At 35.5% G+C, this 20543-nt stretch overlaps 2 protein-coding genes across 4 annotated transcripts in view; one reads left to right on the top strand and one right to left on the bottom strand.

The window, feature by feature from the left end:
• Positions 1-14457, top strand: part of LOC134532669 (tRNA-dihydrouridine(16/17) synthase [NAD(P)(+)]-like) — a 77897-nt gene extending 63440 nt beyond the window's left edge. For 2 of the 3 annotated variants that reach the window (XM_063369355.1, XM_063369357.1), the window contains exons 5-9: positions 1927-2175; positions 3078-3220; positions 3812-3951; positions 4554-4742; positions 6828-14457. In XM_063369355.1, coding sequence (XP_063225425.1) covers positions 1927-2175; positions 3078-3220; positions 3812-3951; positions 4554-4742; positions 6828-7085 — 979 coding nt within the window. In that variant the 3' untranslated portion in view covers positions 7086-14457. The remainder of the gene's footprint in view (positions 1-1926; positions 2176-3077; positions 3221-3811; positions 3952-4553; positions 4743-6827) is intronic. The other variant, XM_063369356.1, reaches the window with a different exon arrangement.
• A 1517-nt stretch (positions 14458-15974) lies between these two features.
• Positions 15975-18602, bottom strand: LOC134532670 (zinc metalloproteinase nas-14-like). Its single transcript, XM_063369358.1, has 3 exons — positions 17509-18602; positions 16393-16526; positions 15975-16106 (listed from the first exon to the last, which is right to left on the bottom strand). The coding sequence occupies exons 1-3, from the start codon at positions 17789-17791 to the stop codon at positions 16014-16016; spliced, it is 510 nt and encodes a 169-aa protein (XP_063225428.1). The 5' UTR covers positions 17792-18602; the 3' UTR covers positions 15975-16013.
• Between the last annotated feature and the right edge of the window lie 1941 nt (positions 18603-20543).

The raw sequence follows: 20543 nt of genomic DNA, 5'->3' as shown, positions 1-20543 counted from the left end.
AATGGCCCGGCCTAATAGGGCTAGGGCTACTCTTGCAGACACAGACAGTCGCCAATCACAAAGGAACAATCACTAGCACCGGAATACCTTATTGCTGTCTAAAAAGAGTAATCATATTATTTTGGAAAACATACATGCCCCTGCTTGTTACTGGAAACTCTGAAATTTGGCGAATTCGTTTAGTGTCAATCTAAAATTCAAAACCTTATGTTTGCTCCATTGTGTTGTTTTCCTTTGACTGATTTCTTAGCAAGAACCTTTTGTTCATGTTATACGGCAGTACCTGATTCACGTGCTTCTCTTCTAGCTGGACATTGTTAGCCTTCTGTTGCAGAGGGGCCTGTCCAAGTAACTACAGTCGAATCATGAACACGCCTATAGTCTTTCTCACACTAAGATTTCAATACAGAGCTAATGGTGTCCACTACTGCAAGATTCATACTACTTGGCTTATTACATTAAAATTCTTGTGTTGTATTCCATCAATAATTATAATATATATTTTTTTTTTTAAGTGAATCTTCTTGGCTGAGGGGGCTACAATTTTTGAGCTTTAACGAAAATTCTGATCGCGTGAGAGGAATAGTTAAGTACGTGGTGGGAGAACCGGCAGAGTAGGAGTCAGCAGGGGAGAGGTAACACTGATGCAGCACACTTGCATGCTTGCACACTTTCACACTTGCATACTTGTGCAATAGCATAATTTAGCACTTGCATACTTGCATGTTTTTTTTATATCTGCAACCTCAGCCAAAGGGAATTATGTTTTCTATACCTAATAATATAAAAAGCATGAAGTTTCACTTTGTTGCGCTTGGACTCCACGCCAACATTTTTTAAATTTTGGTGTCTAGTGATTTTTCTGAGAAAATAAAATAGTGTGTGTTGACAGTATTTGGTATAAGAGTTGTAGTTATTCTGAAAGTACAAAACTTAATTGTTGCTAAACATAATTATTAGTTCACAGGAAAAGCTATATGAACTGTATATAACTATATATAACAAGGCATTCAATAAATGATAGGCTATGTACAAATGAGCGAAAGTTTTTATTATAAAATTATATTTAAAAAATTTATGACAAGAATGGTTGAAAGCAAGATGGCATTTTCAGTTATTTTTCCATATAAGTAAAAATTTAATACTATCAGATGATGCTCTTGATGAAATACAAGAATAAAATGTTATTCCATAATCCCAATAGTACATATTTTCCTTTAAAATACAACTTTTAAATATTATTTTAAAAAATTTCACTATATTATAAAGTTACATCTAAAACACTTTTTCTGGGTACATCTGGCAACAGAGCACACTAAAACAAGGATAGCGCTAAAGGCAGATATTGTGCATTGGAAAGAGAGAGTAAAGTCCCATCAACAACAGTCCGAACCTGTGGGAAGTTTGCGTCCTCATCCTAATGATAAGTGACATCACATTCTTGCACTGATAACTGCCCTGTCTACAATTGTGGTGTCCTAATCTACTGATTTCTCAAGTAGTCACCAGAGCACAGAATAGAGTGAAAAATAAAAGTATTTTTTTCAGTTGTTTTTATTCATTGATTGTGCACTAATCAAAATTTAATCTTGGGTCTTCTTGACTTCCTGTTATACCACTCATTCCTTTCAATTTACAGCACATTTATTTTTTTGATGGAAACTGGAAACCACACGTGTAGTGAGTGTTCTTCTTCTACTATGTTACCAAAAGGACATAGATTGGGACCAAAAGTTCTATTTAACCACTATTTTTTTGGACCAGGTAGATTCGGACTACTGTCCACGCCATCCATGACATCAAAGGGTGATGTGGACAGATCAGCATTCAGTGTCCGTCGGACAGAATTTGGGACATTGCTGTTGTAGACAGGTTTTTAGCTGTAAACTAAGGATGAGGCGCTGGTAACGAGACTCGGTCTCGCAGGGAGAAGGTGAGCATCCCGGTGATCGCCAACGGCAACGTCCAGTGCCTGGCGGACGTGGCGAGGTGCCTGGACGAGACCCGCTGCCACGGGGTGATGTCCGCCGAGGGGAACCTCTACAACCCGGCCCTGTTCGAGGGCCGGAACCCTCCGGCGTGGGAGATGGCCCTGGAGTACCTGGACCTGGCGGACAGGCACCCCTGCCCCACCTCGTACGTCCGGGGCCACCTCTTCAAGCTGTTCCAGCACTGGTGAGCCACTCTCTTCAGGGGCCAGACGTCGTTTCTGGAACCAACCCGGCGGTCAGACACACAGGAGTCGCACCTGTGTTTTCGTACCATGTGCGTCTCTGCCTGAGGACGGGAGCAGATAGCAGTTCCCGAAACGTCGCTTGTTTCTGTTTTAGAAAACTGTTGTGTTTGTTTCGTCTTTTCGTTTTTTCGTGTTTTTTTTCTCGTTTTGACTGTTGTGCTGAATTTTTTTGGGTTCAATATATTTGTGCTGTCATCATTTGTGGGGGTTTTTTCGTTCTCTTCTGTTTTTGGAAAACTATTATGTTTGTTTTGCTGTGTTTTTGTCTCGTTTCAACTGTTGTGCTGGTTTTTTTTTGTTTGGTATTTTTGTGCTGTTATCATTTGTGGTTTTTTTTTTTCGTTCTGTTAGTCCATTTTTCTTTGTTTGCTGACCATATTCCTGTTGTGGAGTATTGTGTGGTGTTTATATCCTGACAACAGCAATTTTTTGCTTAATTTGTGTTTTTTTTTTAGTTTTAGTTTTAGTTTTCTTCTACAGACATACATGTGCTTAGCAATGGCGTATGTCCAAAAGCTTACATCAGGTCAGACACATGTTATTAGTAATATATAATATTGCACTTTTACAATAATTTTTATGTGTTGTATGTTCTGTTTAGTGACTAAGAAATTAAATATGTGGCATGTGAAGTAACAAAAAAATTAGTCATTGTGATCTGGTAAGTTAAAATGAAGCATTAATTGATATGCATGCATACATTGTAGTTTTCATTCTGTATTGTTCGTAATTTACAGTGATACCAATTGCACACACAGATACACATTGTAATTTACCTCAACTATTTATTTACATGGAAAATAATTTTGTGACACATTTTCTCAACTGCAATGTTACGTAGTCTGTCTCTCCCGGAGAACTTCGACCTGCGAGCAGAGTTGGCCACGGGCTCCGACATGAGTGAGTTCCGTCGCACGGTGCTGCAACTCAGGGATCGCTACTTGCCGTACCACGAAGGCGACAAGTTTTGGGCGTCGGATACAGGTGAGGGAACAGCTCGCTCGCCACTCCAACATAAAATAAATGGCATTTTTGTGTGTTTTTAGCTGAGAATATTTGAACGACAAATTTGGGTGTCCACATTCTGGAAAGTCAGGGAAGTCAGGAAAATTACTTAAAATCCAGGAAAAGCCATGGAAATTCTCCCAGCGACAGTTATTTGAAGGGAAAATGTCATGCTCCAGTCTGCTTTCGCCCAGATGGGGAAAGGATTTTTTTTTTCTTCAGGTAGTGTTCTAGTAGTGCATACACACTTTAAAATGGCGTATGCAATGTTATAACATGAAAAGAATTAAAGAAAGGAGAGAGAGAACTAGGCCAGCAAAAAGGATGGTAGAGTGTGGATTATCTTTGTTTCTTTAAGAAAATTGCAAAATAGGTAAGTTATTTTTAAAAATTAGTCAGGTATGTGACATTTGAAATCTGTATCTAAAAATCCTCTGGACCAGTGGTTGTTTATGTGCTGACTTTTGATTTAGTTTATTTAGATCATCAAGAAAGATTAATTTTAGGAAGTTTTTAAATGATCTGAACTGTCATTTAGAATTCCCACTTACTTAGTTTGTGTATGTTCAGGCTACGATTTGGTGCAGCCACCGTGGATTTGTCACTCGTACGTCCGCCCGGCCCCGGAGGAACACCTCAAGAAAATGGTTGAAAAACAGAACAGGAACGCAGATGTGAATCAGTTTGGGGAGGAGACTGCGGAGAAAGAGGTAACACATATCGCAACATTTTAACATTCCTTTCTTTCTTTCTTTCTTTTACTGCTTATTTTGTTTGTTTTTTTCCTTCTGCACGGAGTAAATTAACCACACACGCATGTGCACACGCACACACATGCAGATAAAATATCAGTTCTTAGCACCTTACTCTAACTCAACCTATGTGAATATGAATGTTCAAAATTGCTGATGCACCATATTTGTCTTCATTTGCAGTGTTAATACTGTTGACCTCAGATTTATCAAACATTACTTTACAGCTGTGAACATACTCTCAAATAGAAATATTGAAAATTTAATCATCCCATAGAACATTAGAGTCATGTGTCAGTACATAGAAAATTTATCAGCAGTGTTTTTATTGAGATCTTAATAGTTATAATCATGTATAGTTGGTTTTAATAATTTTTTTATTTTAAATTATATGATTTTAACAGTTGTTAACTAATCAAGAAGGTAAATTCTAAATACCTTTGTTTTCTAGTGTGATTGGTGTGTGGGTGTTCAATATTTAGAATATTTAGATATAAGGATACAAGTATTTATTGCTGAGTCTGTGTTAGTGGCAGACTGTAGTTGTGACTGTAACGTAGGGTCTGTGTGTACAGAACCACGGCGAAGGGCTGCTCAAGAAGCCTCGAGAAGCAACTGCAGATTCACCTGAAAGTAAAAACTTGTCCAAGAGGAAAATGAAAAAACTGCGCAGGCTGAAGCACAAACCAAACTCTGTGTTCCACGCACGGCGCGGCGTAGATAAGTGCGTTGACTGTCCTAATCCAGTGGTGAGTTTCCTATCACTCCTATCAGCATTCCTGATGAACATCATCTATTTACAGATTTCGTATGGAAAGTTCCATATGCAGAATTTATTCATTATCTGGACAATGTATTCGATGTTCTATTTATTATTTTGCATTATTGTATTAAAAACATTTTTTCCAATGCATGAGCATATGCATAATTTTATTTCAGGGGGTATAGAAGCAATTTTCCCAGTGTTTTTTTTTTCCCCAAATTCTTTCCTTTTGTTAGTGAGAATAATAGGTTTTTTAGGGTTTTTTTTTGGGGGGGGGGGGGGAATATGCCCCCTCCATCCCGTACAACTCTACTTCAATGTACTCTCAATGGAAACTTATGGAGCATTTTCTGTTTGCTCAGCTTGGTGTTCAGTAATTTTCTGTCAAATAAAATATAGTATTAATTAACTGTCCATGCGGAAGGAGTTAAAGGATGGTTCATTTCGAGATAAAACATTGGGCTTAGCAAAGAGGGAGGATATTGTAATATCTTACCACTCCATCTCTTCCCCCACTCCATTGCTTTTCACATTGTTTATTTATGATTATGGGTAAAATAGTACTTATTATGTTATTACCTTTAAAAATATTTTTGTCTTAAATAACCAATTTCGTAAGTGCTATTACAAATTTTTGACTCACAATGCCAAAGGTAAGAAATGATGATGATGATGATGATGATGATGATGATGATGATGATGATAGTAATAATAATGGTTTATGACTTTTTGGGGGTGAAAATGAAATTGAGAGATTACCTTTTGAACAAGAGTGACAGCTGTATCTGCTATCCCTACAAGTGTGACGAACCTAGTGCTTACAGTGGAGTAATGATGGAATGTTCACGAAAATGAAATAGCAGCATCCTGAGTAAATCCACCTGCCATCTGCAATGAACACCATGTTTCCACACACAGAAATGCTGCACCTCCTGAATCTGTTCCGGATCGCCTTGAACCCTGTTATAAGGGTCCAGCTTATAACATTTTCCTACATGTAACACCATTAATTTAGAGCCCACCATTTTCTTCATAAGAGCAAATACATAAATTTATTGTGTATTTTCATGTTATATTATTTCCTGCTTAAAACATCACACAAACTTAAAATCTTAATATTGTACATTATTTTTGAATAGTGTTTGTCATCAAACTAAGTAGTCACTACTGATTTGTATTAATTAATACAAGAAGATTTGTAAAACCATATTTTAATTCAAAAATTAAGTGTATACTCTAGAAATTATGATCTTACAGAAGTAGATATCTTTAAGCTGTACATTGGACAATTGGAAATTGGTTGACTATTGGAAATTGAGTGAAAGTGTCTTAAATCATTCCAGAAAAAATAATAACTACCACTTATAGTAGCGTTTAAAAAATTTTATTGCTTAACTACAATATATAAAATAAATAATAAAATAGAGTAGAGGTCAAAAAATGTAGTTCCTGCTTTTAACAGTTTTTTAAATATAACATTTTTTTTTTCTCCCCCCTCAGAAAACATTATTACTAAGGACAAGATTATATGGTGAATTGCAATAAAACCAAAATAACACATAGAAAAACATGTCAAAATACCGCTTAACATCAAAATTCAAGTTAATACACCATATAGCACCAAAACACATTTTATATCATGTAATTAAGTAGCATTTAACCGAAACTTAATTATTAATCATAAGAAAATATTATTTTAGTGTTTTAAATTAAAGGAATGTCATTATTTCCGGACAAATAATCGTACCAAGTACATGATACAAAAAATTTAATTTAATTTGTTTTATTGTGCATCCCTTATTGAATCACTTTTAAACCACAAATTCTCGCTTAATTTATTTTCATTACAAATTATTGTATAGTGATAACTAAGCATATAAATTTTACCACTATTCTGGTGGAGTAAGTATTACAATACAGGTTTTTTTAAAAATTAAAACAATGACATGAAATCCTCTGTTTTAAAAATGAAACTGAACTAAAAATAAAGCAGTAAGATCTTGTCTAGAGTCACGACAGACACGACGGAGTTCCACCGGCCGGCATCAGCACGTGACGCGACTGCTTCCAGGGGTCGAAGTGCGACTACAGGCTGTGCAAGGCGTGCTGCCGGACAAAGTGCTACGTGGAGAACAAAGACTGCGCGGGGCACCGCATCCTCGTGAAGACGAGGCGGGAGAAGGCGCGGGAGTACGCGGCGCGGGAGGGCAAGGCCCGGGAGCCGGCGGACTCCGGCGAGGACCGGGGCGAAGCGCTCCCCGCGGCGACGGAGAAGCTGGGCGAACACTGCGACCGCGCCCAGCGACGGTTGTCGCAGACCGGCGAATGAAGGTGTTGGTAGAATTGATTATCAAAAATAAACGAACCCAGAAAATTCGAATTCCTGTGCCAGTTTTTTTTTAAAAGATCATTTTCATATTGCCAGACAGAAAAAAGTGATTTTAAATAAATAATTGACTGAGCTACCGAATTTTATATATTGCAGTACTTTTGTAAACTTATGAAGTTGCATTGCAATAAGAATAATTCTCGCAAAAAAAAAATAAAGCAAAAATATTTTTGTACAGTTTTAGGTTGAATGCCTTTTAGATTTACGGTGTTTGCTTCTTCTGTTCTGTCGACTTTTCCTTGTATTCTAACTTGAATAACACTTTCTGTTCTGTCAAAAAAATTAACAATTATTAATCATTTTAATAAAATTCTAACACTATGGTATGTTCGGTGTCCAACTAATCTGAATTGACTTCTGAGAGTTATTCCCGCCACCAACTGCTCGAAATTGGACTTAATAAAACCTGCCTTAAACTAGTTCCAAAAGATGGCAAATCTGCTAGGACAAGTGGTTTCATATATTAACAACACTTGGCAAGAATTCAGAATTTCAGATTGGCTGGTATACGCAATAAATATTTTGTTTTCATGTTTTAAGTTTATAATTCAACATTTAAAAAATTCTGCCATATTATCAAAGATTTTTTCTTCATTTCTAGTGTTAAAATTTTATTCTTCTCTTTAGCTATATTATAACCATACAAATTTTTGATTGTTTCACTAAGTCAAAATGAAAGTATTACACAGTGGTGATATAAGATGGTTTTGCAACTTGTTCTGGCCAGAATTTTCTTAGTGAAAGGGAAACTCTAAAGAAAAGTCAGGAAGTTGTATGTAAAGTATAAAAATTTAATATCATCTGTGAGGTTAAGTTTAAATGCAGTAAAGGATAAATTTAAATAATTTGTGAGATTATGTCTCTTAAAAATTAGATTTTGGCAGGATGTTATCCCATGAGCAAGTATTCCGTAGTGCATTGTTTCTTATTGGCAAATTTGTTAGCGGATGCTTTAATTTAATTATGTGGATTTGTATTTGTGTAATAAAGTGTTAAATTACTTAAAAGTATTTCCATATCGTGGAGATTTGCTGAGGTCCACCAAACAAGATGTCTTCGACATTAAATGTGCTAGACTTCGTTGTGCTTAAAATTGTGTTATAAGTAGAGACCTGCAAAATTCGCAGTTTCGATGGCCTTCAGGATAGACTGCACATACCGCTGTACACTTGGGCAAATAACGCAAGTACATTGGCTGCCAACTTGTAAGTTGTCTCAGCTGGTTTGTCTGTGATTCTATCCTTCTTTGGTTGAGGGTTTATAACTGGTTGAGATTCGTGCAGAAGAACAGTAAGCCAATAGCAAAATTATCTAAGAGGTATATGTGTTTGAATTCTAGCCTATCACCGAATGAATCCGCGAATTTTGCAGGTCTCTAGTTATAAGTAGGGACAAGATTATATGGTGAATTGCGATAAACCGAAATAACAACGAAAATCATGTCATTGCACCATATAACACCAAAATGTAAGTTAATATGTACACCACAAAGCACCCAAATGCAACTAAACATAAAATATCAGCATTTTTAAAATAAAAAACACTAATTTCAATCACAACATAAACTTTAAATATATAAAATTCAATTTATCGTTAAGTTTTTACCAAAATGTATGTACTAAATTGATTGGGTAAACTTTTTTTTTGTATGTGCAGTTGCAGCTGCTATCACATTTGTAACTCATTTTTACAATGCAATGTTGGTACATTTTTCGAACAGACACAATTTTATTTTTATTGTTCCAATTAGTTAGATATGCTTATTACAAATTATTATATTGTAATTAATGTGTAGGAACAAGATAATACGGTGAATTGCGATAAAACAAAAACACACTACACAAAACATGTCAGTACAAGTACACCATATAACACCAAAATGCATGTAATTACACCATTTAACAATAAAATGTAACTATAAACATGAAAACACAATCAGCAATTTGACAATACATAAATCAAATTACAAAGATTTTTTTTTAATTATGGTAGTAAATTCATTGGCTGTAATTTATTTGACATGAATTTTGTACCAAAATATATTCACAAAACGGATTAGGAAAACTAAGTATTACATTGTTTGATCTGGAATATATTTTATTAGTAACGTTTTTACATTAATGATAGCACATTTTTCAAACACCAAAAAATTAGCAGATATATTTTTTTGAGTAGTTCTGTTGTAGTTTTGTTATAAAAATCATGACTGTAGCAGTCAAAATGAGTCTATTTTGAATAACTAAGTACTAAAAAAAAAAATTAGTTTTATATTTGTTGAATAATAAACTATTTTCATGAATAAAGACAATGTTAACAAAAAAAACAATTACACCAAAATCTCCAGTTGTAAAAAAAGAAATTGACCTAAAAATAAAATGATCAAATCTTGTCCAAATAATGTAAAAGTGCATCATGCATCAGTCCAAATGACACTGTTTGTTCAAATAAATATCAAGAAACATTTAAGTCCATTATTTGTGGAATAATATCTATCTTTATGAAAAAAGCAAAATTAAAATTTTTGAAAAACCCACAACGGATGTAAATGTAATCGAAAAAGGATTAAATATAATTGTTGAGAAACCCCGACTAAAAGGAAGTAAATAACAAAATATAAAAATAAAAAGCATTTTAAAAAGGGTTGATTTGTCACGAAGTCTTATCATATAAACAACTTATTATGACTTTTTCTTAGTGCTTCCTACCTTTATGTACCAATTAGTTTCTCGTAGCGATAGACACAGCAATAATACCAAAAATAGGTACTACTACTAAGAGTCACCTACCTATTAACATTATGACAAACCCTAGGATATCCATCAGGGCTGCCATTCCATGCCCCAAAATGAAAATTTTGAAGTTTTATGAGTTTTTGACTAATTAAAATTGCATTGGGTACATAAATAAATTTAGTCTTTAATTGATATAAATTGCTGCATCCCTACGAGACACAAATAAGATTATTTAATAATAGGTTAATATGAAATATATTGATTCACATAATACGAAGTTTAAAATAATGAATTTAAAATGCATGAGATTTTGTACATGTTTACTATTCAAGAACGTGTATTTCAATACCATCTTAGCACTTGCGGGGATGAAAATTTACTGTACCAAACATTTATACGGAAATGTGTTTCGTGTGGTTGCTTTGCGTGGGAGACTGTACAAGTAAATTACGTTATGTGAAGTAACATATTATTTGGGTATTATTTTTTTATTCAATTTTAATCAAAGTATAATTTTTATTGGTTTTATTTTATTTATAATTTGATTTTTATGAAAAAAGAAGAGATAAAACATGGTTTACTAGCTATGTGCCTCCACATAGTTTCCGATGATGTTCTTCTTTATCGTCAAACCCTCAGCAGTTCATGTACAGAAGCAGGAAGAAAAATGTTTATCACAGTGCCCTCTGGCGAGTTAATACCATAACATCTATCTAAGAACCATCACCGATGAATCACAAACCTTTTGCAGGAAACCGTATCTAAATCAATCAAATAGTTTTGGAGATAAATGTGAACATTCGTTTTTTTTGCACACTTAAACACCCTCTCACCCTAAACACATACACACACTTTCTCTGTTCCATCGTGGGTAATAAACAGGATTCATAAAAAAATAAAAATAACACCAAAATATCCTGGTTTGTAAATGAAATTTGCCTAAAAATAAAACCATAACATCTTGTCTCTAGACCCATATAACTAACATGACAGTATTTAATTGAAGACTAGACAATAAATCTGTCATAACATTTGAGGTTAGTAAATATTCTTTTTTTTTCCAGTTGCTAATATTAATGTTAAGATGGTTTGTTGTGCCTTGTATGCATGAGATTTTGTACATGTTTACTATTCAAGAACGTGTATTTCAATACCATCTTAGCACTTGCGGGGATGAAAATTTACTGTACCAAACATTTATACGGAAATGTGTTTCGTGTGGTTGCTTTGCGTGGGAGACTGTACAAGTAAATTACGTTATGTGAAGTAACATATTATTTGGGTATTATTTTTTTATTCAATTTTAATCAAAGTATAATTTTTATTGGTTTTATTTTATTTATAATTTGATTTTTATGAAAAAAGAAGAGATAAAACATGGTTTACTAGCTATGTGCCTCCACATAGTTTCCGATGATGTTCTTCTTTATCGTCAAACCCTCAGCAGTTCATGTACAGAAGCAGGAAGAAAAATGTTTATCACAGTGCCCTCTGGCGAGTTAATACCATAACATCTATCTAAGAACCATCACCGATGAATCACAAACCTTTTGCAGGAAACCGTATCTAAATCAATCAAATAGTTTTGGAGATAAATGTGAACATTCGTTTTTTTTGCACACTTAAACACCCTCTCACCCTAAACACATACACACACTTTCTCTGTTCCATCGTGGGTAATAAACAGGATTCATAAAAAAATAAAAATAACACCAAAATATCCTGGTTTGTAAATGAAATTTGCCTAAAAATAAAACCATAACATCTTGTCTCTAGACCCATATAACTAACATGACAGTATTTAATTGAAGACTAGACAATAAATCTGTCATAACATTTGAGGTTAGTAAATATTCTTTTTTTTTCCAGTTGCTAATATTAATGTTAAGATGGTTTGTTGTGCCTTGTATGCTATGCATGTGCCATATGTTAAAACTTTTATAATTACAATTTTTTTTCTTCAAAACATAAAATTGGTCGCCTGGCAATGAACGTCATACAAAAAAATATTAAAATAAGGCATATGCTTTAAGTGTAAATAGTTGGTAGTACTTTGCTAGCCATGGTGGTACGCCAGCAGCAAGACAGCTTTGTGTGCCGAGAAAACTTCACGTCCCAATCAAGGTGAAGCTGCAGTAGCAACTTGTTTTGAATGTGAAGGAAGTGCAGTGCCCCCATGCCAGGGAGCATGCTGCCCTCCCCTACCTCGCGGCATGACTGCACGTACAGGTGGCGGGGCTGTGCCTGTAGAGGTAGTGCATCGCGGCAGGGAACTGAACTGCACACGGAGAACCGTATCCCACCATTACGCTGCCGTAGCAGCCTGTTTTACCTGAATATACGACAAAACCTCACCTTGCCTCTTGACATTTAATTAATTTGTTGAAACGATTACCTTTTCAGTTAAAAAGTTACAAGAAAAATTTATGTTACAAATTAGGTGATATCATTCAGTCATTTGTACAATGTAATAGTACTGAGATATCGTAATGTATGTAGTACCATATTCACCCAAATGCAAGATGAGGCCCATTGATATTAAACCAGCTTTACAGCTGATGCAGGTCAAGTGTGATGTTAATATTCCGTGCCTGCTCATGAAAGATTTTCAAATAGCACTTGTAGTCAACACTCGGCTCTGGATTTTTTTCTTTGAAAAGTTGCCACACAATTCTTACGCTCAGATTTGAGTTTAAGTACTTGTAAGACCTATTGGTGTGATGGGCTTCTTTCTGGAGAAAAAAGGCTATATGGTCATCAAAAGCCTTTATGATATATCCTGGTTTAGCGTACCCCGGAGACTTTTTTTTCCTTTGTAAGTCTCTTGGTGACTTTCCTTTTGACAGTAGTTTACATAGTCTTTTGATACGTTTAGAAGATATGCCATGGACAGAAAGAAACACAAGTTTACATACCTTTACTTTTCCACTAGACGTAAACACAGAATATGTAAAAGAATACGACTTTACTTCTTATTGTTTTACCATTGTCCGATTTACGCCTTTTTCTTTCCATCGACTTGCACTCAATCGATGACTGACAATATGCATCGTGTTTGTTTTTGGTATTGAAACCTATGAACTTGGCATATGTTTCAGTTTCTTTGTCCTCTGTAACATTCTTCAGGATACATTTCAATCTGCACCTAAAAGAGACAAACAACATTAGATCAAAATAAATTACAGCCGTCAAAATATTAAAAAGTTACGTTAAAAGTGATAAAGTAGTAGAGAATTTGAATATGTAGGCTTAGGTTAAACAAAACTTCCTCAAAATTATTTCTCAGTGTTTAAAATAATTTAAAGTTTTCAACAAGTTAAGCTTTCTATTTACAAGCATAGCAAACAAATTAGGCTATAATATGTTTTTAGGTTAACTTACCTGCAATTGAATCTGGGTTCTTTTGGTTTTACTGTGTTTCCTTTCCAATTTTAATATTATTAATTCTTCACTCATGACATTTTTATTCTTTCACACTTATATCCAACATGCTTCTGTCCTTTTCTACATTTTAAACTTGTAGAATTACTAATGTAATATTACTTTCAATTGAACTCATTTTTACTCAGAAACAAACCGTAACAAGAACAAACAACAAACTGAACACATTTACAGCTGTCTTAATATAGGTTAGTATAGAATATGGAGGAGCATTTCTGCCACCAGCTACAAATTATAAGTCATTTGAGAAACAACACATTTCCAGGAGAAGTGGTGTTTCTCAAATGAACGAATGTTTGAACATCTCGTATCACTGTGTTTAAGTATTGGAGATGTGTTTTTATATATTGGATTTGCCTTGCCTTCACTAAAATTTTTTTTTATGTCTAACTGAATTTCAACAAAAAATGGACATGAGGTGTTTCTCAAATGACTGATTCAATTGTATGCTTTCATTGCTAAACAGTTTTCTACCTGGTCAGGATCAGAGAACATATTTCAAACCAATTTTTGTACTTGTAACAGACTAAAAAAATAGCATTTTAATATTGCATACACAAAAAAAAGCAGAAAACCTATGCACCTAATCGGTCACAATTATAATTTAAGTAGACAAGATAAATATATGTGCTTGCATATAATATGTTTCTCGCTACATGATGATAAGGTATAGCTGGGTTTGTCGTATATTTGTCAGGTAAATACGGTATTTAAACATAACAAATTTCCCAGATGTCTTAATATTTATCATTACATACATATGTGTGCTTGTATTTTTATAGTGTTCTTGGATACTTGACCATATGCTGGGTTTAAGGATTCTCTCAGGCACATGAACCTGCCTTTGTACAGTATTTTGCTTTTTTGTATACATATGTATAATACTTGTGTATGTAATTTTTTCATCATGTTATTTTATACTTTTAATGGAAAATATAACTAAGATGGTGCTTAACCTGTTTTATTATCCAATGGAATAGGGTGCTTTTACTAAATATCGGTAGGTGATTTTAATACTTTTGAACCAAATTGCACCATAGAGATAATAGACAAAAACACTAAATAAATTTGGCACAAAATGTGGTGGTTTCTAAATTGTTGTACATTGTCCCTTTAAAGATATCACTTTTATTAGCATGTAAAATTTAGCAAAGCAATTTTTATTTTAACCTTCCTCCCCACTTCCCCAAGTGTATACTAGTACACACTGATACTGTGATATCCATCCAAAACTTCACTACATATAATCCTTTTAAAGATTTTTTCAGTGTTTAAAATTAAATAGTACATTAAATGGATATTATTGTGTATTTAGGATGATTTATTCCTTAAAGTAAAATATAACATTAAAATTAGTACACTGTTACAAGTGTACAAAATTTAAGATAAATAACTGGTAAGCAGTTATGAAAAATGTAGTTGCATTGAGAGAGAGTGTTGATGGCTCAGGTGGCTGTCGTGAAGGATAGGAGAAGAGAAGGGGGCAGGTGGAGCGAAATCCCTAGGGCACAGGCAACAGGGAGACCCAGTTAACTTTTGAGATATTTTTAATGCACGAGTTTACCCTGATAGTATTTCTAACAGAATCAATTGGAAACCTTACAAGTTATGCGATAAGCACAGGTCACATTTACAGTTATCGCCACAGTACAGTTTATGTTTATAGTCTTTAGATTTTTCAACTGTGGGGTTTTTTAAATAATGTACATTTAGTTTGGGGAGGGGGCCCGACAAACCCCCGGGGCCTCAGTTTCTCTCGCTGGCCCTGGCTGTGGTCCACAGTGAAGAACCGTTCCAACGTCTGCCTGGAGTGATTCAGGGAAACTATGGAGAACAGATATCAGGATGATCGAACCGGGATTCGAACCTGGGTTCTCTAGAATTATTGATTTTCAATTTGTTTTATTTCCTTTTTTCTATTCCATTTACACAAACTCACAAAGTTTTTAGGAGATTTAACACTCTCAAAAGCAAGCTTGTGGGCAAGAGATGCTAGTCTATTTATGATGTGTACAGTATTTTAACTATATATAGTATCAACCAAAAATTAAGAAGGAAAAACAAAGTACAAAAGTTGACAAAAATACAAAAAGTACAAGAGACTAAACTAATCAATATCCTAGATTTCAAAAGAGCAAAGATTGCACAACTCATTCTGTATATTTACATTTTTTGTTAGTCGTAGGTTTTCTGTGACCGAAACTTACATGAAAACAACAATATCACTGCATAGTGTTCGCAGTAATACTTGCCCGGGTATTTAAGATCACAGGCTTTTGCTGCCATTTTCCGGAATTGCTTGACTTCTAGGTTATCTGAGTAGGTAACTACTCTCTGATGATGGTCACTGCAACATCTGTGATATCTTCGCCTTCGACACTGCTACACAACCCAGAAGCCAAGCAACCCAAGTCCCTTTTTGTTGTCAGTGTTGTAATACTGAGAGCACTCGAGATACAGTATGTATGTATTTAAATGGTCACTGGTAAGTAGTTACAAGCTAAACTTCTTTTCGACATCATACTGCACTGTGTGATTCCTCACCTAACTACATGCAGTTTTCGCTGTATTACTTTGATGTTCATCATAGATTTTTCACTGTAAGTAAAAATATTTTGAACAAAATTCTCACGTACATTTGAAATACAGTGTTTTATTGTATGTGCTAAATATACATGAAAGTTGTACTTAATAATTAACTGCTAGCACAGTTGTACATTCTTCTGACTTTTTCCAGATCTTTTTCAGTTGGACTATTCCGCTGTCCCAGCTGCAAATTGGGATTATCCTTGAAACAAAGTATGAATACAGTTGTTAAAACTACAAACCAGGCGAATAGTTATGTTCCCAAAAACTATTTAATTGAAAAATTCCACATTAATATGTGGTTCATTCTAGCTGTTTTAAAATGTCTCACGCTCTTAAAAGTGAGTTGTTATACTCAAGAACTGCAAACGTAAAACACTGATGTTATACATTTACTAGTACACTTAACATAATTGCATTTGGTGGAAGCACTAAGATGAAACACACTTAGAACTGAACATAGCACAACACTCATGAATATACATTACCTTTGCAATGATTGTGTTTTTCTTGTTTTTTGAAAATGCATTGTTAGGATAATGCATGATACTTGCGTAGTCGTATGGAACGCCATATGTCGAAACATACTCTTCAGGAGCCTTCTCAAAATCAGACTTGTAATCTGCAGAAAGAAAAATATACCATAACACAACCTAATAACATGTTGACTAGCTGCAGTTTTTGTGGGAAAGTAATTTTTTTAAAATTGCATATAGGTAGTTGAATCTGTATTACCTATTTTCATATCATTTTTGATGAGCCAGCAAGCTGTAATGGCACAAGGAGGATAGAGATATAATTTGTATTAAATACGCTAATTAATGCATGCTAGTTTGAAAACTTAAGTTTACAGCACTGATTCCATTGTAGCAAAGCCCCGTTGTTACAACCCCTCACGGCTCCCGAGAATACAGCGTAATAAACAATTACAGCCAATTGACCCACCTTGACCTCAAAACATCAAAATATGACATTTTTCGCACCAAGTCCACGGTCAGTCATCTCTGGCACAAAATTGGCCAGTTTTCAAAATTAAATATAAATTTTAATAAAAAGGTATGCAAGAAAAGCAAATTGGACCATCTACTGACCTAAAACGAGCACAAACACATGCGCAATGCACGGCGCAACCATATCTTTTTATGAGCGTTAAGTTAATTTGACACAAATTTAATAATAAAAAAGAAAGTAATTTTCATTAAAATTATAGTTATAGACCTCTACTTTTTATAGAAACGATATTATTGCACTTGGTAGAAATCTGTTGAAAGTATTCCTAGCATAACAACAAATGTGTAAGAGATGTATAGTGTTAAATTTACAGAAATAGCTCTTAACTAATAGTATAGGAGGAAAAAATGTATAAAAATCAACACTGCGAGTGAAGCAGGCAGTGTGGGTGCAGTGGCGTAGCAAGCGGGTGGCAGGGATGGCCCCCGCCAGGGGCGCCGGAGCAGGAGGGGGGGGGGCGCTGCCGCGATGGTTTCGCTGTTAATGAACGCTCTCCCCCCCCCTCTGTTTTAATCCAAGAGGGGGCGCCATTAGCAAGTCTGGCCAGGGGCGCCAGTCACCTTAGCTACGCCACTGTGTGGGTGGTGCGAGACCTGGGTGTATGTTCTCCCAGAGGACGCGCACGTGGCCGTCCCGGTCGGGCCGAGCCTGCTCGTGCATCAGCCCCAGGGCGTGCAGCAACTCGTGCTGGATGACGCCCGCCTGCTGCAGGCACTCCGGGGACCGCAGGTTCAGGGTCTGGCCGCCACTCGCGTCCGGCTGCCGCCCCACCACCGAGGAGCAGCCCAGCTCCCGGCGCTTGCCCACCGCCACGTAGTGCCGCTCGTCCGTGCGCTCCACGAACCGCACGCACAGCCGCCGCGTCAGCTGCCGCATGGCCGACACGACCCGCGCCCGCTCCCGCCCGGCTGCGCACACCACCCGTCCCGGCCACTCACGAGCGTCCACGAGCTCACTGACAAGCACAACCAGCAGTCTCCAGGGACTTCGGCCGGTGGGCAAGCATGTGACCAGTGCCAAGCACTACCTGAAGGAATTACCCCATCACGTAGGCACTACCGCAACTGGGAAAACAGCGGCAAGCAGCGTAAACCATGTACTCACAGGGACCATTACAGATAAACAAGACACAAAAACAACAACAATAACTGTGGACAACCAGACTGACAACGAATAAAAAATGTACAGGTATTTTAAGTTGAAACAATTTACATCCCCTCCCCCTTTTTTCTCTCTTACCATTTATTGATGCATCAAAAAACAAGGTATTTTCCATCTTAATTAATGCATAATTTATGTTACCTACATTTTATTTTCATCTCATCAAATAATTAAATAATTTTTACTACCCTAAAAGATATGCAACACTTGGTTGAAATAGTTATGTCGAAATTATCTTGGCCTTAAAAGATGGGTTTGTCTGACAACAACCATGAAAGCACTAAATTTGAAAACTCTTGTCAACTATGATCGTAACTTCTTTTCAAAACAAAGAGAATTTTAACTCTTGATTAAGCTCGGACAGTTTCAAACAATCAACAAAATATTTTCAGTTTAGTTGAATCAAGAAATTGTACACATGCATGTACAGTAGAAAAGTTTGCATCACTTTTTAGTTTCTAGCATTTTGCATCATCTCATGTTCCTTTGATAACAACAGCAAATGTGCATAAGAATGTTGTTATAGAAATTTATTTTTCAAAAGTTTTATAAATTAGAACAAAATGTATGTTAAAACACCAAAATGAACACTTACTAAAGCTTGGATGAAAAACATAAGGCACTATTCCATCAGGCCATTTGTAATCCTCCAGTAGCATAGCATTTCTTCCTTTCTGCAGTATTATGTCGCCCTGGTAGAGGGCACCTAGATCTGCCAATCAAAACATTACCAGGAGCAAAAAATTATTCTAAACACAAATGGTAAATTTTAATTTTTTTTTTACATAAAAATAAATAAAGATAAAAATTACATAATCCTAACATTTCTTTCATACAGTCACAGCAGCCCTTTTGTATGAGGAGGCAGTGCACTCCAGGGCTTATCTACATCTACCGTGCGTTAACCAATGATTTAAAAGTGGGATACATTTGTGTATGTGATATATTAATAGCCTTATAGTTCAAACTAGCTGTACACCTGAAGAGATTCCCCATTGTCATTTTTGATGACTTTCATTCATAAATAGAAGCCTAAACACCAATTTTCATATTTCTAACTTCAAAAATTAAAAACACTTTTAAAATGTAATTAATATGCATTAATTTCCAATTCTTTTTCAATAGAAACATTGTGTTACTGTTGATAAGAAAGTTTATTGCTTTGTTTATTGCAGATGCAGAAAATTATAGTTTTTTAACACCAATATGCCCTGCAAGTTTCTTTCTTATTGTAGATAAGCAACTCATAACTTTGTATTGTAAGAAAAGGTATGATGAAGCATAGCTACCGGTAACTTTACTCTTATCAGTTTTCATTAGATGGCGTCGACCTAACCTTGGGTGCCGACCTCCGTAGCAAAGTCGAGTACACACCGGCTTACGGTGCGAGGAGTCCTGGGTTCGAGTCCAGGTAATGCATGGGTGTAAAATTTGATATAAAATTGATTGTTAACAATATGATAAAGAGAACTGCATAAGGAAAAATTGACCTATGGCCATTGGCCTAAACTGTAGACCATGTAGCACATTAAAAAAAATTGTTAGCTAGCATGGAGATTTTGTATACGCAAGTCAGGGTTGACCAGCCAGCCATGAAGGTTTACGAAAAGTAAAGTGTACCTGCACTGTCTGCTTCATTCAGGACTTGCATGTAGCTACTCAACTGCTCTGTAGGAGAAATTCATCAAATACTTAGCATTCTCAGGATTCAGTATTCGAGGAAAAATGACAACGGGCTCCCACAGGTCCTTTGTCAGAAGCCCGTCAGCTGGCGAGAGTAACAATATTTTTGACGTATTGATGTGTAACATCTTGGCTCTCTGAATACAGCATTGTGTGAATTTGTGATGTTAAAAACTCGTCTCTGGAAAATTTTTTTTTTTTTTCCCCTTTTTTTAATAACATATATTATAACACTGAATCAGCTCAATAAGGCTAAGGTTTGTTTGTAGGATGTATTTACAGGCTGGTTTTGGTCGTTTAAGCAAACACAAATATCCAACATATACTTAGTGTTATAATGTATGTTTTAAAATGTTTCAGCATGTTTGGAATCTTTATAACATTAACTGTTTAGTGAATTTTAACATGAAAGGCAGAACTGTAACAAGATTCCTTGCAAAAATCGGGTCTATAGCCGAGGTTTAGAATTTTTTCAAGTCTTTTTTCACTTTTTTTGATGCCATTTCTAATAGTTTAAAATTTCCGCCTGTTTCGTGCTGATATCGGCACATGATGGTGGCAAGCAACATTCACAATCCAAGCAGTGAATTCTAGTGGTGGGTGCAGAACAATGTGTGAGATTCACATCCAGACATTTTCGTATTTGAAAAGCGAATATTTTATTTATGAGTATATTTATCACGCTCAGTATTATTTTATAGAATTCCTTGTTAAATTTTGTGTCCAAGTTTTGTATTATAAGTTTATTCGCAACCTGAGAACACATGAATTTGTTCTCGTTACC

Source organism: Bacillus rossius, chromosome 6, assembly GCF_032445375.1.
Source record: "Bacillus rossius redtenbacheri isolate Brsri chromosome 6, Brsri_v3, whole genome shotgun sequence".
Taxonomy (NCBI): domain Eukaryota; kingdom Metazoa; phylum Arthropoda; class Insecta; order Phasmatodea; family Bacillidae; genus Bacillus; species Bacillus rossius.
Note: the sequence above shows the minus strand (reverse complement) of the source record. Positions and strands in the feature narration are given on the sequence as shown.